Below are 17,796 nucleotides of genomic sequence, written 5' to 3' on the forward strand. Positions count from 1 at the left end.
AGTCATGGTATATCTTTGAACCACACTGGGATTTGACAAGTGGTTGGCCAGTCAGATACCAGGAGGCACCATGGCACTTGGCTTGGTCAGACCGACCTGGGCAGATATTAATCCCAACATGCTCTTCTGTGACTTAATGGCTTTAACAGCAGAATACTTCGAATGCAAGAATTTGTTGGGCCATGTCGATTTCTCTCTCTTTAAGAGACTCGATCCTGAGAACTGGGAAACTAGGCTACTGCACAGTTCCTGTCACCAACCCAGGGAGCAGCAGAAAGTACTAGGTTTGGATGGTATCATCTGGAACCACAATGTTAGTCAGCCTTCTCTGGGATTTTCAAAGCATGGGAGCTAATAGTGTTCTCTATTAATGCTCCAGTTTGTTTCCTTATACTTTCAGCTAGAAGTCCACATCAGTAGTGATGGCAACATGCAGATTGGGTGAGGCAAGTCCTGAACCTTGACCAACAGCTTTAAGTAAGTAATAAATTCTAAGACTCTTCTTGCCCCCTCATCTGATGACTGACTAGGATTATCAGTGTATCACCATTTTGTAGCCTCAACATGCTCAGAGGATGCCAGTTACTGTGAGCCATTCGGTGAGCTTGCTCATCGTTTTCTAAGGGTTGACCCAAAGAAGTCAATATGGAGGAAAGGTCACTAAAACCATCTTCTTGTTCCACTTAGAGATGCATTCGTTAAGATTTATACTGTCTTAGTCCTACAGGAATCCCTAAAGGGGAGCAGGAAAGCCAGCCTGGTGGTACATAGCCGTATTCCCATATGTTTGTGAAGATGAGGCAGGAGGATTGAAAGTTTAAGTTTAAAACTAGGCTGGGAAATATCACGAGGTCATGTCTCAAAATAAAATTTAAAAATACAGGCCTTGGGTTTAACCATCAAACAAAACCAAAACCAAAACAAGACAAAACACCACCATCAGCTACAAAAAGCAGGGGAACAATCTGTGCAATCCAAACAGCAGCATCTTGAGAAGTCCACCGTTAAACACTTTGAGCACTCGAAGGACACAGCCCTCATGGACATCATTACCGAAAAGCCTCTTACCAAATCCTATGAAACAGTTCCTTGTCGGCGCACCATTATGAACAGGACAATGAGGCACAGAGCAGGTCAGCCCCTTGTGTTAGAACACATGGCTCACATGTGCTAAGTAAGAAACAGAATCCCTTGACTTCAGAGGCTTCTGTCTTATTTACTAGGCTCCGCTGGTGACATAATACCAGTCCCTCACACAGATCACAAAGGAGGTTGCAATTTACCAGCCCTGCCTCAGGGCTTAGGCAGAAAGGAAGGAGATACTGAGCCACCCCAGTGTTAGCAGTAGGGAAAACCTCTTTATGACGTTCTGGCTTGTGAAAATATAAAATTCAAGTGAGACAAGTCTTTGGGCAGTAATTACTTCCGTGCCTAGGGAAACACACATTTTACTCCTCCAACTGCCTTTGTGCCAAGCAGCCCCTGAGGAGAAGTTCCTGGGATGCTCTGATCAGCTCACCTGCTGGATGAGGAGGTTGCAGATTTCTTGGAGCAGCACTGTGAGCCTCCCAGGGGAACGGTACCATTTGCAGGTGGCCCAAATCAGACAGACCACATGGAGCAGAGGCCGCAGCCTGCCCTTCACCTTGGGAAACTCCACGTTTTCCAGGATGTCCAGGTGTTGCTGGAGAGGTAACAGGTGCACATGGATGTCCTGGGCCTCGGTCAGGGCTGGAAGGAATCAGAGATGGTCAACTGTCCCTGCTGGGGCGCCACCTACCTCATAGAACCCCTGTGTCTGGAGAGCGAAGAGTTGGCAATGCCAAGGCTACAATTTCTTCCTTGCCTGAGAAGACAGCCAGAAGATGGGTTCAGAAAGCTTCTTGTTCCTCTATAGGAAGTCTGAAACTTAGAGCATTCTGAAAAATCTAGAGTGATGGACTAAAATTCTTTGACAACATTCTTGTATCAGGACTTCTTCCTGGCTTTCCCAGCCTGTCTTGATTATGTTTTTTCTTGTGGTGATGAAACACCATGGCCAAAGCAAAGTGGAGAGAAAAGGGTTTATTCAACTTATGCTCCCATATCACAGTTCATGGATGGAGGAAGTCAGGATGGGAACTCAAGCAGGGCAGGAACTGATGCAGAAGCCATGGAGGAGTGCTGTTTACTGGCATGTTCCACATTCCTTGCTCTTTCTGCTTTCTTATGGAATCCAGGACCACCAATCCAAGGATGGCCCCACCCACAATGGGCCCAGGCTTGCCTACAGTCCAATCTTACAGAGGCAATTTCTCAATGAAAGCTCCTTTATCTCTGATAACTAGGTTGTGTTGTTACCATAAAACACAGCCTCAGTCTGCAGCTCCACTTTAGCTGATCCTCTACCTTGATTAATGCCTGCTAATGACTTTGATGCTATCACAAAGATAACACATAGGCAGCTGATGAGACAAATGTAAAAACCAGAAGAGTGTGTCTTCAAACACTGACCAGGCACCTCTCAATTCTATGACTTCCGACACATTTAATATCAGCCTCAAAAGTAGGCTGCTCTAGAAGGTAATTTCACGAGTCCTCATGGGAACAGGAGGCGGTTATAAATGGCCTCTTCCTGGAGAGCAACACAGTGCCAGGACTGTACCCTTTCGTTAATAAACAGCAGCATCTCCTGTGAGAGTTCAATAGAAGCTTTTGTGAGTGAGTGCTTATGAAAGAGAAGTCACAGGGGATGGAGGAGTAGTGTGGCCTAAGGATGGCAAGATGCTTCTGGTTTTCAAAGCCAGAACTGTTCTGCCACCACTCTTGAACACAACTCTGAGGGAGAAGCCTTCAGCAGTTATTCTGTGGTAACTGACAGGGAAATGTGGGAACTCGGGTAGCATTGACATGTTCATAGCAACCCAGAGGAAATGGAAGCCAGACTGAAGGGAATAGCTCAGATGATTCCCTGGGACCGGTGGTGTCTATGAGAGCAGGAAGATAGATTAGGTCATATTATATGGATGAGGCTCCATGTCTACCCTAAAGGAAACTCAAAACATCCCTGATTTAGCTGCAACCTTCAATCTATCTGCAATTTCTCTACCACTAGGTATATGGCATCCTGTAAGACTTACTAATTCCCTAGGCTCACTGTGTAACCCCACCAGCCCTGCTTGCCTGGGCAAGAGGAGTGGTACCCCTGTTAATTCTTCTGAACCTCTGGTTCAATTGCCAAGAGGCCCAAGGGACAGAGGATATATGGGTATGGACACTTGTACTTTCTATCGCAAGTGGTATGAGTCAGTCAAATGACATGGCACTTGGACAAGAGCAGTAATTCTGTGTGGGAGGCTGACAGGGAGTATTAGAGTCATTGATTTGGGCAGAGGACCTTAATATCCAACAACCATTCTAAAGACCGTGGGCCCTGGCTTTGCATGCGTTGTTGAGAGCCAAGGTTGAAACACACACAGATAGGGCAGAAGAGGCTGAGGCATAAGCACAGGTGCCTTGTCTTTGTCAACCTGTATGGAGGGCCTTTAAAACTCAATTTCTTTACACAACTGGACATCTGGACATCCACTTGATTGTTTTAAGACTGTAATATTTGGGAAAGCATGGGTTGCTCCCTAGCTCAAGCAAAGAGTGATCACCTTGACTAGAAAAAAAAAAAAAAAAAAAAAAAAAAAAAAAAAAAAAAAACCAAAACCAAAAGACGATAGATAGAGCTAGGATTATGCCTTGTTTCATTGTTGTTTGTTTTAAATATATCTTTTCCTCGATTTCTGAAGGATATTGGTTGCTAGCTCCACTTGGATCCCCAAAGACAACATTTCTCAGTATGAATTCCTGCCCATGGAATAGGGCTTTCATTCAGTTACACAGCTATCAGTTACCCACCTAAACAAAACTACCATTATCACACCATTGGCGATCTCTTACTGGGCCAGGCTTTACAGTGGATTATTACCAATGGCTCTTCTCCCTTGGCAGCTTGCATAGCACCTTAAGATAACACTAATCCTAAGGGTCAGTTCTAGCTGGATTCTTCCAAACCCTCTGTCCAAACTGTGTCCTGCCTTCAACAATAGGGTCTTACCTTCAAGTTTTAGGAGGTGTACTGGCTGGTTTTGTGTCAACTTGACACAAGCTGAAGTTATCACAGGGAAAGGAGCTGCAGTTGAGAAAATGCCTCCATGAGGTCCAACTGTAAGGCATTCTCTCAATTAGTGATCAAGGTGTGTGTGTGTGGGGGGGGGGCTGTGGGTGGTTCCATCTCTGGGCTGGTAGTCCTGGGTTCTATAAGAAAGCGAGCTGAGCAAACCAGTAGAAGCAAACCATTAAGGAACATCCCTCCATGGCCTCTGCATCAGCTCCTGCTTCCTGGCCTGCTTGAGTTCCAGTCCTGACTTCCTTTGGTGATGAATAGCAACATGGAAGTGTAAGCTGAATAAACCCTTTCCTCCCCAACTTGCTTCTTGACCCAGATGTTTATGTACCTGACTAAGACAGGAGGCAACCAAAGGTAATGGTAAGTCTATATTCTTTGGGGAGTCTCTTGAACCCAACCAACAACTCAGAGATTTCCCATGCCGATTAGATAGTTATAGCTCCTGTGGGGAGAATTATCACCCTATGTGGTTAAAATATATATTTATATCCCTCTCTGGATGACCCTTTCTTTGCTTCTGCACTTGCATCGGGTCATACACTCACATCTAAAGACTCAATAGGAGCTACAATAAGAGAGAACACGCTGAGTTTGTCTTTTTGGGTCCAGGTCAACTTATTCAGTGTATTTTTCAGCCCCACCCATTACCTGCAAACTTTACAACTGACTTTCTTTGCAGATGAATAGGATCCCAGAGTGTATATGCACCGCATTGTCACCAGCTGAAGGACATTTAGGTTCCTTCCATTTCCTAACTACTCGGAACAGAGCAGCAGTGAACATGGCACTTAACTGTGGAGTAGGATGTCAGGTCTTTTGCACATATGACAGACATGGTTTAGCTAAGCCATATAGTCTATTTTTTTTAAGGTTTTTGTTTGTTTGTTTTTGAGACAGGGTTTTTCTCTGTATAGACCTGGCTATCCTGGACTCACTCTGTAGTCCAGGCTGGCCTCAAACTCATAGAGATCTACCTCCCTCTGTCTCTTGGGTGCTGGGATTAAAGGTGTGTGTCATCATTTTTAGTGTGCAGCTATTTTCAGCTCTTTAAAAGAGTTCTCCCCACTAATTGCTGAAGTGGCTTCAACCGTTTGCAACAGGGTTCTCTCCCCACACCCCAGTGCCTTCTGCATTTGCTGTTTTGTTCTTCGCACTCTGACTGGAGGGAAGCTGAATTTCAAAGCAGTTTTACTTTGCATTTCCCTAATGGTTAAGGATGCTGAACACTTTTAAAAATGCTTCTTTTGAGGAGTCTCTGTTCTCTTATAGAGTCCATGTTTCACAGGGTTGTTTGTTTTCTAGATTCTTTGTTCTTTGGAGATCTCGGCATATTCTGGAAATTCATCCTCCCGTGGATGTCTAGTTGATGAAGATTCACCCCCACCCTGTGGGCTTTCTCGTCACTTAATTGCTTTTTTAAAATTTGTTTGTTTGTGTTTATTTTCTGTGCAGAAGGTTTTCAGTGTGATGAGGCTGTACTCCTTAACCAGTCACTTTAATTCCTGAGTGAATGGAGTCCCACTCAGAAAGTCCTGTCCCTACATGCTGGAGGGTAGGTATTGCTTATGTCTTCTGGCTGCTTCAGTGTTTCACGATTCACCCTGAGGCCTCTGATCCATTTGCAGTTGATGCTTGTGCAGAGTAATAGATACGGGCCTCCTTTCGTCCTACTGTGGACATCTGGCTTTCACAGCAATGTTTGTTAACAATGCCTTCTTTTCTCCAATGTGTACTTGGGGCACCTTTGTCAATGTGAGACGGCTGTAGTCATGAGTCCTCATGCTTGTGTTTTCTGATTTGTTCTGTTGTTCTACTTGTATGTTTTTATGCCAGTCTCGTGCTATGTTTATTATTATAGCTTGAAATCTGATATGCCATACTGGTATGTATGTGTGTGTATGTGTGTGTGCATGTATGTGTGTGCCACAGGCAAAGGTACAAGCAAGAGCTGGAAGTCAAATATATTGCTGTATGAATCTCTTCCCCGCTTGAGACAAGGTATCTTACTGGATCAAAAGTTTTCCTTTCAACTAGGATGGCTGACCAGAAACTGTTGGGCTATGGATTCTCTGCCCTGCAATGCTGGGTTAACAGGGACTCATATCTACAGCCAACATTATCTAGGTGCCAGGGTTTGAACTCAGGTCCTCATGTTTGCAGAGAAAGTGATTGTCCTGAGCCATCATTCCACCTGTGCATTCTAGGTTTTGTATAGTTTTATGGTGCTGTATTATATTTATTTATTTAAACCTTGTCAGGCATGTGCAGTATTTTGCTGGTAAACCCTTAATAACAAATTATAAGGGAAATGCTTTTATGTATCCATTTGCTAATTTCTGATATAAATATTCACAATATGTGAACTATGTCTGGTTTTAATCTACTGGCTTATCTGAGTACTTCTCTGGAAATAGGGGTGGGAAATGAAGAGAGATGTACAGAAGAGTGGACCAGCCCTCTGTGGCTCCAGTGCAGCCCAGGGATTTGCCTTTTTCTCAGGCAATCTACCTTCAATTGGTTGGAGCTACGACTTCACTGAGTCCCCCTCCTTCCCCAAAAGTCAGGTGTTGAAAATTAGTGGTCAATGGGAAGAACTAACTAGAGGAGCTGATTAGGCAATGAGGGGTCCTCCCTTGTGGCTAGGATTAAAGGCTTCTTGTACCATTCTGCTAGCTTGCCTTCCACTTCCACATGTGAAGACAGAGCATTTCTCCCCACAATAGGATGTGCAACCAAGTGCCATCCTGCAAGTAGAGAGCAACTCTTACCAGACAACTGAACTCCTGGGTTATAGTCTTGATCGTCTCAGTTTCCAAATTCGTGATAACTAAATGACCCAGTCTGTGGTGGCTGTTAGGGCCGTTGAGGTACACCAAGACAATTGGAAACCAGGTTGTTCTGTGTCAACCGTTCCTGCTAAGGACCAGCAAGAGAACTCCCTAGCTAGATAGTCTTTGCCCTGAGGGGACAGTCATTTCTACTTGCTGTTTTCCAAGCATCTTCAACTTCTAATCAATTCACTTTCCAATCCTTAGTTCTCTGACCTGTGCTCACACCCAGGTACTCCACTTCCTCCCTTGCTCTTTAGTCCCTACAAGCCAATGAACTGGCCAACTGTGGCTAATAAGAATGATGAACTCACTGCACTTACTCAGGATAAAGAAAGCCAGATGTTCTGAAATTAGATTAGACATGATAAAAACCAGCCAATAGCCTTTAACACCTCTTTAGTTGTGTAGGCTCTGCCAAATTCCTGACCAAGGCGCTCCCTAACACCTATAATCTAATTTTCTTTTTCTCCCATCATGGGAATTGAATCACATATTTAAAGGACTTCTGCTGCTGCTGTACTGTATGTTTGATACTATCATAGTGCTGTTTGTTTTTCAAATATCACTCCCAGCGTATAGTAGATTGGAAAGAAAGGGTTGTTTGTTTGTTTGTTTGTTTTAAAGCTGGCCTATAGAAACAAATCTTTTCCAACCACAAATGCATGTGAGCAGTGAGTTTCCTAATGTGCTAGTGTGAGAGATATGTGTGAGCATGGAGTGACCAGTTCAGAGCACACTGTTAGCTGAGCTCTAAACATTAGGCATTTGCACATTGTATGTGTCATATATGTGCTGTGCACCCTATAGCGCTGCTTCCCCAGTGAAAATGCCCACATAAAATAGGTAAAAAACATAATGATTCCTTGAGGTTCATAGGGGGGGATCTATTTCAGGTCCCACTGCCAATACCTAGAGCCATAAATGCTCAATCTCCTTGTATCAAAGGTGTGCTATTTATGTATAATGTAGACACACAATGATGTATATTTGTAGTGTTGGCTTTTTTTCTTTGAGACAAGCATCTCATTGGTCTCAGATTTGAGATCTCCCAGTCTCAGCCTTGTAGACACTAGGATTTATAGGTATGCACGCACCACTATGCCTGGCCTTCCTGCATTCTTGAAATCTGCTCGTACTAACTAGTAGACGATAAATCCTATAGAGAAAGCTGTGCACTGTGGTATTTAGAGAATAATAACAGTAAATAAATCTATGTTTTTGGTATAGAACAAAATGAAAAGCATGGTCACTTGAGTCCATGAAGACCAACCTACAGATATGGAGGGCTGATTGTATATAAAATGAAAACTTATTTCAACCCCGAGTAGAAAAATGGAATAATTTATGGAAATAGGGCATTTTTAAAATCATTTTATAAAATACTTGACCAGTCATTTCTCAAATTCACAATGGTATACCGTAACAAACTCTGGTGATACCTGTGTATTTCAATGGAAGTTCAAATTAGGAGCATACATAATATCCCTGGCACACAGTACCTCTGGAGAAAGAGGGAATTGAAGCTTCAACAAACATCTTGTTCAAAGCAGCCATATCTGCTGGCTCAGGAGCCATTATAACGGCATGGGGAGGGGAGGGGCAGGTAGACTCTACAGACTCAGGACTCTATGGCAGCTCTTCTCTTTTGTATTGATCTCTTTAAAACTTCAGCATTGAAGCTCAGTGTGATTATTCATGCCTATAATTCCAACACTTAGGATTCTGTAGCAGGACACTGGAGTTCAAGGCCAGCCTAGGCTACATACTAACCTCAATGTCTACCTTAGGTAACTAGAAAGATGCTATCTTAACAACAACAACAACAAACAACAACAAAGAGACACACAAAGAAAAGAAGAGAGAAAAAGATACCCTGTCACTGGTTCTTTTATTCCCAAGGGCAGAAGGACAGAGTAAGATGACAGTGTGATCAGCTAGTGAGCTCTGGATATAGGACACCACCCTTGTTATCAGAACAAATAGACCTTGATTAAGTTTATATTTTGTACCTGCATGGAGCAGAGTATTTAAAGAAAGTTATGGGAGAAGAGAGTACTTGAAATTCACTGTTTGGATTAAGTTTAATTCATATGAAATTGAAAATACCTTCTAAAGCACATTTGGCCTTCAATATTAAGAACAAGAAGGGGTTTAGTAGAAAAATGGGGAGTGCAGGGTGGGGAGCAAACACACCAGAAAGGGAAGAGGAAACCCTGGGAAATGCGCCTATGTCTTGTCATAGACCTTTCTAGCTATGCAATTTTGACAAAAGCTGATCTTGTCTGGCACTCAGAGGGACAGGAAATTGCAGTCCCTTCTAAACAGAAAAGCCAGAATGGTGCTAGAAACAGACAGGAGATTTCTCAAGATGCCCAGGGCAGTGCAGAGGGACCTGACCTCCAGAGGTGAGATGTCACCTCTGTCACTGCATGTACTCATAGCTTGGTGCAGCTGATAACATTATCCCATCTAGATTATCTAACAAGCTCTGAGGGAAACAAGGAAGCAGGCACACCAGAGCCAGAGTTCTAAGCTCGGAGAGGATTGCACGGTTTATCTAAGGCCACAGGGCAGCTGACCTACAAACCCAGCTGCTTCCAGATTTGCTATTCCTGCCACCATGCTGTCTCATACCAGATAAGAAGGTAACAAGGAGGTGAACATGCTGACATCACAAAGAAAGAAGTAGACACGGTGCTAATGACAACTTTGAGTCAAATAGATTTGTGGAGACACTTGCCCTTACGGGTCCTCACCTGCTTCAACGTCTCTGAACATGGCTTTGAAAGCTGGCAAGTAGCTGCTCTGAAGTTTGTCCAGGAGTTCAGCCATTCCCTTCACCTTGATTGTCATTAGTTGATTATAAATGTGTTCCAGGTCCTCACACCTGCAATGCCCAGGAGGGGGTTGCAAGTGAGCACAGGAAAATGCTGTCACACTGTGACGTCCCACCCTCCTGCGGGCAGAGAAGAGCCCTGCCTCAGGTGCCTGCACAGAGACTGACCTCCATCCCCAAGAACCGAACTCAGACATCTGTTTCAGAACAGTGAGGACAAAGCCAGAGTCAGAAACAAAGGCTCAAAGCTCCAGCGACACTGCTGTGACCAGACCAGCTGGTGACCCAAAAGTTTGGCAGCTGGAGGTCATTAGTTCTTACAGCAAGGTTGGGGCAGGGAAACAGAATCATTGTTGAAATGGGACATCTAGAGAAGGGCTCCAGCATAGGTCAGGAAATGGTCAGAAACTGGGTGACCATGGGCTTCTCAGCACGGCAGTGCACAGAGGGCTGGAGCCCCACAGGACAGCTGGTCCTACGGATATGACACAGACACTCTGTTCTATGTAGGGTCAGGGACATATGCCTCCAACATCTGCCTGCCTCCTACAGAAAAGACTTACCAGCACAATAATAAATAGGAGTGAAGCCATGGAGGGTAGGAAGAGAAGTAGTCAGAATCAAGAGTTAGGTAATTCTCATCACCTTTTGGGGGAAAACACAGGGGATGGGAATGATGAGCTAAGACCCAGGACAGGCGTTCTGTGGCCAATGTCCAAAATCTCTTCTCCTCCCACTCCGAGCCCAGATCCTTACAGAAGTATACACATCTAACCTTGGATGTCCAAGAAAAGGGGAACAGAAATTAGAGTAAATGTACTAAGAGTCTGGGATGGAGAGATAGCTCAGGGTTTTGGAGTACTGACTACTCTTTCAGAGGACCGAGGTTTGGTTTCCAGCACACACATAATGATCCACAACTATTTTTAACTCCAGTTTCAGGGGACTGTACAACTGTGATGCACATACATACATGCAGGAACAACATTCATTCATAGAAAAAAAATCTTAAAAATCTCACAAAGGAGAAAAAACAATGTTTTCAGTCTCCATTCAATTACATACACATTGATTAAAGATTTCCGATGATCTGACAGTGTCCCAGAAAGGAAGGGTGGCTACTGAGCTTCAGGGAAAGATTGTGCCCCCAGTTTACAGAAAGAAACTGTACTGAGCCAAGGACACCCAGTTGTCAGCCCTAGGGAAGGTGAGAAATAACCGGAGGTGGGACCAGAGTCAATGGAGGCTCCCGAAGACCAGCCCTGGCTTTCTCTTCTGTAACCAGTTCTCTCCCAGCATCTGAGCATGTGCCTCCCTGCCTACCTGCTCTTCCAGAACTCCAGCTCCACCTTGGGGGTGGGATTTTGTCCTTGTATGAGTGCCTGAGAAGACTCCCTCTTGAGTACCACCTGGACTTGGTGGCTCCATTTGATCACTGCAGACTCCACAGCATAGAGAGTTGACTTGTCTATGGCATCTGAGCTACAAAAGACAAGAGAAATCTCCCAGTGTGTGTGAAAAGAATTTAAGCCTGTATTTACCTGTCCTCTGTGGCTATAACAAAATTCCCCAGGCTGGGAAACCTACAGAAAAAGTTCATTTAGCTCATGATTTGGAAGGTCAGAAGTGCATGACGAGGTGCAGGATGTACTGTGGCTGGCACTGTGGTGGTAATGAACACTTGGAGATTCACACAGCAATGAGGAAAGCCAAAAAGAAGTCAGGGGCTAGCTTTACCCTTTTATAACAGGTTCATCTGAGGTCCTCCAGGGCTTACATTAGTCCTCTCTGAGGGAATGCTCTTAACTGCCCTGCACTAAGCTCCAAGTCTTAAGTATCCCACCACCTCCCCACAAAGCAACACTGAAAAAAAATGCCAATGCACAAAACCTTGGGGGAACAAACTTAAGCTAGTTCAAGAAATATTCCTGGGTGTTCTCTAAAAGAGAACCTCCAGTCTTTTTTAAACAGGTGGAAAATCCCACCTAACCTACAAATCTTTTTGTTTTTTAAGTGTGTTTGAGTGTTTGTGTGGCTGTGTATGTATGTATATGTTCACATGGATGTGTATATGTTGGTGCCTTGCCTGTGCACATGAATATGGAGGCCAGAGGTTGCTATCTAATGTCTTTGTCATCTTTCTGCCTTATGTTTTGATACAGAGACTCTCATTGGTTTGGCTAGGCTGCTGGCCAAGGAGCTCCAGGGATCCACTTGTCTCCAACTCATTTATCCTCCAGTGGACACAATTTCATGCTCAGTGTTTTGTGGGTGCTAGGGAGCTAAACTCAGGTCCCATGCTTTTGTACCAGACATTTTACCAACAGAGCCCACTCTGGGGCCTTTAACCTATGATTTCTACCCCCTTTCCCTGTAATAGATTCTTTTAAAGCACATTAACAAACAGTCTAGATCCTTTTCTGAGTAAACATGCTTACTCTTGTGTATATTCAACATTTTCAGTACAGTCAAGGGTCCACTGATATTCTGAAGACGAATTTAAGAACTTTAAATGGCACAAAATCTTGTCAATGAATGAAACATTGAGAAGCCAGCCAAATGTCCATCCCTGCTTTGAATCTCACCCGAGGACAAGGTTCCTGCATAGCACAGAAGCTGATTCCTTGGCCAACTAGCTCTTCCAGGAGACAGTTTGACACATCTACCTCCCCAGCACTTAGCAGAATGATTCTATTCTCTCGTCAGACTTCCAACAAAGAATGGAATTCCTAAGTATTCCCCTTCAAACATGCATACACACACACACACACACACACACACATCACCCCCACACAAGCATGAACACACACTTACATACACATACTCCATGTACACACAAGCATGCACACACACAAACACACATACACACTTCATATACATACCCAGATACCACAATAATTGTAACTGCATTTTCATCTTAAATAAATTAAAATAAATCATGGGCTGGCTCCTCTTCAGGGTCTTAACAGGAAACTGTATGTGCCAGGCAACAGGGACACAGGAATGGAGAAAGGAAATGTATGGATGTATAGGTGATATTTTTACACTGGGAACTACCTCGACTTAATGTGAAATTCATATTTGCTCAGAAATGATACAGCACATGTGATTATGAAAGACATTAAAAGAAAATGCTTTCCTCCCCCAGATGATGCAGCCTGTGTGGAAATTATCTAACGATGACATACGAAGACTCAATGAGGATTGAATACACGAGATGAATGTTATTGAGGTATGGTATAGAAGAGCTAGGGAGAAGGGAAAGATTAATTGTATTTATTTTGAAAATTAGACATTTTTATTAAACTACAGTAAGTTTTCCAGTTAACTAGGATGCTACTTCAAATTATATACAGATATATAATTATTTCCCACATAAAACTACCGAGAAGCATGTTGCAATTGCATGCTTTACTCATTCTTCAGGTACATCAGAGCTCCTGAATCAACACAATGACAGCCAGACCACACTTATGCAGGGAGATGACCTATTATAACAAATGCATAGAAATGCTGGGTAAAAATATAAGAAACTAATATTTACATACATAGCCTGGATTGGAAGGAAAAAAAAAACACCTCTTGGGTACAAAGACAAAGAAAACTCAAATCTGAAAGAGTTGAGAGGAACTAGATGGAAAACATAATGTTGTAATGCAGAAGATCCAGTGTGTTGGCATAGGACTGCTACCCTACCCTTAGGGAGGTTGAGGGAAGAGAATCTTGAGTCTGAGGCCAGTTTGTATTATGTAGAAAACACTAGGATGGCTTAGAACAGAGAATGAGAGCCAGTCTCAAATAAATAGGCAAAACCAACATAAACAATGAAGGCTGTAGTTTTAATCTCCACTCAAGGGCAGGGGGCATTGACTTTCCAGTAGAGCCAGATTTGTCTGGACTTGAGGTTAAAAAACAAACAAAAAATCTCCAGGGTGTGAAAAGTCTGCAGCTGCTGGGAATGGAGGCTGGAATGGCAGTAAGAGCCTGTAAGCCATAACTGTGGCATTGCACACTGGGGAATGCAGGTAAGAGCTGAATAGCCACTGGATTGGCTATCAGCTGGACATCATCCATATCTCAGGAACACCGAAAATGCCATGGTTGATCTGAGCCCTGGAATTATTTGGGTAAAAAAAAAAATGCCACATTGCTAAGAGAACCTTAGGAGACCACAAGCAGTAAGACTGGGCAAGGGGCATAATCAGTGTGAATACATAGTCCAAGGACGTTGGCAGAGTCAATAGTGGGCTTGTTTGTGGACTGAGATATGCAGTCAAGAACAGGAAAAGCCCTGGGGAAGATGGTACAAATGAACCAGTTTCTGAGCCATGGCCAAAGCCTATGGGCTGGTGGTACTTACACTGGCTCACTGTGGCCATCCACAAACTCCAGTTTTTCTGAGCCAACTGGAAGAGGCAGCAAGGTTCTCCCCTTCATGTGCTCAAAGATCACTAGGAGGTCAGACTTCAGGGTGTGGGCATGATGTCTGATGTCTTGACATACCATGTGGGGCCATTCTAAATGGTTCTTTTCATTTGCCAGGACAGGAATAATGACCTGAAAGAGAGAGAGACCAAGAAAGCAAGAGGATTGCAAATTCAAGCCAGCCTGTGCTACATAGTGAGACTTTGTCTCAATAGGAAGAAGAAAAGAACTCAAATGGAATTACATTGCATGGGTAGATAATGCTGTTTTCAGAAGTCATGGGTTATTTAGCCTCCAAATTCTAGTACACCGGATACTTCCCTATGATCTACTGGGGAAAGAGCCTCCAAAGGCTCTCAAAACAATGCATCCTGCTTTTGACTGCTCACTAGAACTAGGCAGTAAGATCCTATTGCTGAAGACAACACACACATTGAATACAGGACATAGGGAAATCAAATGAGAATTGAACTAGATAGTATTGGAAAGTACTAGGCAAACTGTTGGGGAAGAAAAGTTATCAGTAATTTAACCCAGAAGTAGACACTGTGTATTACAATACTGACTTGCCAGACAAAATACACCCATTGATGGAACAGTGACATGACTGTTGTGGGTATAACCAACTGCTTCTTCACTGAAGCTGAGGCCCCCTCCATAGGTGGGAATGCATTGGAATTGTAAACCTGGTGAAATGCCCATGGTTGCTGAGGTTGTTGGCCCTATGGGAGAATCTACTAGTAGTGTTCTGATAAATGGGCATGTTGTTAAGTTGCCTTGTATAGTGGGGGTCTGAAGGAGAATGTCGCCCATAGACTCATGTTTGAGTTCTTTGACCCCACTGGTGGAACTGTTTGAGAAGGATTGGGAGGTGTGGCCTTGTTAGAGGAGGTTTGTCACTCAAGGTGAGCCCTTAGGTTTCCAAGACTTGTACCATTCCTATTATAGTGTCCTATTTCTTCCACCTGCCTGCAGATGATGTAAGCTCTTGGCTGCTGCTCTAGTGCCATGCCTACCTGCTGCTGTACTCTCCACCAGGATGGTCACAGACTACCTATCTGGGACTATGGGCCCCCATAAGCTCTTACATCTATCAGTTGCCTTGTTCATGGTATCACTTCACTGGAGCAGAAAAATAACTACAACACCTTCTAAACACTTGCAGGCTGCTATAGCAATAGGCCTGAGTCAGAAAAGCCTGTTGGCAATGGACAGTGGTTAAATTAGAAAATCATAACCTGTCAAAGTACTCAGAATAAGAGATTGATGAATACTCAGGTCTATATGGAACATCTCTATCACTCAAACCAAGGCCTGGGGGATCCTATAGATGAGGGGAAAGCAGGACTGTGAACATCATAGGATGAGGCAGAGAGCTATAAAATGTTGTCTTCTGGGTGTGGTATGGTTCTGGCAATCATGAACACACAGGAGCTATGATCATTTGAACAAGACAGGCACATAGACATACACACAGACACACAGATACACACAAACACACGCACGGGGGTGGGGCAACTGGTTAGGAAGAAGTGGTCATCAGGTGTAAAAGAAGAACAAGAGAAGGTAATGGAATATATGCTAATAGCAGGTTATATAAATTTAGAACTATCCATAATGAAAAACTAAAGAAGAATGAAAAAACAAAAACAAAGAAAGACTTAGAAAGAAAATATAATTAGAGGAAGAAGAAAGGGAGAAAGGAGGGGGAGGGAGAGGGGAGAGTGGTGAGGAAGCATTTTGGAGCCCCATATATATCATTTTTTCAGGTGGCTGAAGACCTTACATATTGCCTTGATCTTTGGGGAAGTCAGGAAAGTCCCCAACAGTCTTTCTCCCATTTTCTTCTCATCTCCCTCTTGGAAAATATCCCACAAACCAACAGTCCTCACTAAGAGAAATCAGATACACTAACAGCTTAGCCTCTACTGGACGGCTTCGATACCCTGCTAACCCCTGGGATTATTCACACAAGTCAATCACATACTCACACATGAACCAGGGCCACCATTTTGATACTATAAAGTACACCTCCCACAGTTCCCAGTTCACTCTGTTCCCAAAGTCAGCTCCATGTGGTCCTGTGTGGCAGACTGATCTGCTCCTCACACAGCAAAACATGTCAAACACTTTCCATGTCATCTGCTGTGTTGGGGGTCAGATTTTGCTCTCTCCACCACTCCTCCCCCACCAATCCCTCCATCGTCATCAGGGCAAATATGTGTGGACCGAAATCATCACAAAAGACAAAAAGTAAAGACTTTCTTTTCTTAAAAACTTTAGCCATTGTTTTTCTATACCTCAATGTTGAGGTTTGGTAGGTTGCTATGTATTGTAATGCTAAATACTGGCCTCTAAGGTCTGGTTGTCCCAAGAGACAAGGAGATCCTCCCCATACACCAAGTGATGCTATGTAACCTTGCTCTTAAATTTAAAATGACTGATTGAATAAAGATGCCTACAGCCAGTAGCTGGGCAGAAGAGAAGAGTAGCTGGTAGGCAGAGCTTCAGTTCCTGGGCTTGGAGTCTGAGGCAGAGGCCATGAGAGGACGAGAGGAGAAGAAAGAGGAAGATGTAGTGGGGTAGGTGGGTTGTAAGAACATGGCCATGAGGGCCAACCAGTTGGAGTGGGAGCAGCCCAGGCAGAACATGGCAAGTTATATCTTGAGTTTATTGACAGGAACTTAGACAAAATAATATAGAGGGTTGATATCTGCCCAGTTCTAGTGCTTGAAGGCTTATAAAAATTATAAAGTTTCTGTGTCTTTTATTTGGAAACTATTTGATCTAAGGTGGGATAGAAACCCCATTACTATATACCACAATATCACAAGTCCCTACTGAATTCCACTCAAACCTCCCACAACCTTTTTTTCTGTTAGTATACACTTGCCAATCTCTAAGGGATGTGCCAAGATGCCAGATCTTAGGGAAGAATGTGAGTACTTAAGGATCAATTGAGATTCAGTCTCTGCCTTTGAGATCCTAGAAAAGTCCTTTTCTTGTTCAGCTTTCTACCCTGATTCCAATATAAATGTGACTGACTTAGTGTGTGATCCTTTTTTGTTGGTTTTTCTTGAGCTCTCTATTTAATGATTATCTCTGCTCACTACCTATTTCCAGAAAGACCAGGCCAGAACTATCTATTCTGCAGCCACTGAGGCTTATTCATTAGCTCTGAATAATTTTTTCCCTATGACTTCTTGGACCTATTACCAGACAAACACACCCCTGTCTGTCTGGTATTTCCTTGCATTATATTAGTTGTACTGTAATAGAAAGTCTCTCCTTGAAAGCTGTGCTTTGCAACTTGTTAGTAATAGAGCTTTGTTTAAAACAGCCCTGAAACTTCAAGAGCAGCTTGATTCAGGAGCTGAAATGGCCACTAGGTCCTTTTTCCCTTGAAATTTCTCTCTTCTCTAAAGTATTTTGTTCTAAAGCTCCCTCTGGATCTAAGGTGAGTATATCTTATACTCCAAAGATTATACCTTATACACCTTTTAAAGCTCCAGATGAGTGTGAAAGAGATGCTTTCTCTTCTGTGAAAA

General features: G+C 43.4%; 1 protein-coding gene and 1 long non-coding RNA gene across 11 annotated transcripts in view; one reads left to right on the top strand and one right to left on the bottom strand.

Annotated features, from left to right (window-relative positions):
- The window catches only part of Dnah9 (dynein, axonemal, heavy chain 9), a 337,258-nt gene that overhangs the window by 314,350 nt on the left and 5,112 nt on the right, over positions 1–17,796 (bottom strand). For 9 of the 10 annotated variants that reach the window (XR_003949434.1, XM_006533213.4, XM_017314522.2 and 6 more), the window contains exons 2-5: positions 14,184–14,380; positions 11,147–11,305; positions 9,744–9,874; positions 1,520–1,731 (exon numbers count right to left, since the gene is read on the bottom strand). Coding sequence is in view for 9 of the 10 variants with exons in the window: in XM_006533213.4 (XP_006533276.1) it covers positions 1,520–1,731; positions 9,744–9,874; positions 11,147–11,305; positions 14,184–14,380 (699 nt within the window). In the remaining variant the exon portion in view is untranslated. The remainder of the gene's footprint in view (positions 1–1,519; positions 1,732–9,743; positions 9,875–11,146; positions 11,306–14,183; positions 14,381–17,796) is intronic. The other variant, XM_006533214.3, reaches the window with a different exon arrangement.
- On the top strand, positions 370–14,404 carry Gm40027. The gene is made up of 4 exons (XR_879948.2): positions 370–477; positions 5,609–5,708; positions 12,972–13,055; positions 14,366–14,404. It is a non-coding gene; the product is annotated as a predicted gene, 40027 (long non-coding RNA).

This window comes from Mus musculus, chromosome 11 (genome assembly GCF_000001635.26).
Source record: "Mus musculus strain C57BL/6J chromosome 11, GRCm38.p6 C57BL/6J".
In the NCBI taxonomy this organism is placed as follows: Eukaryota; Metazoa; Chordata; class Mammalia; order Rodentia; family Muridae; genus Mus; species Mus musculus.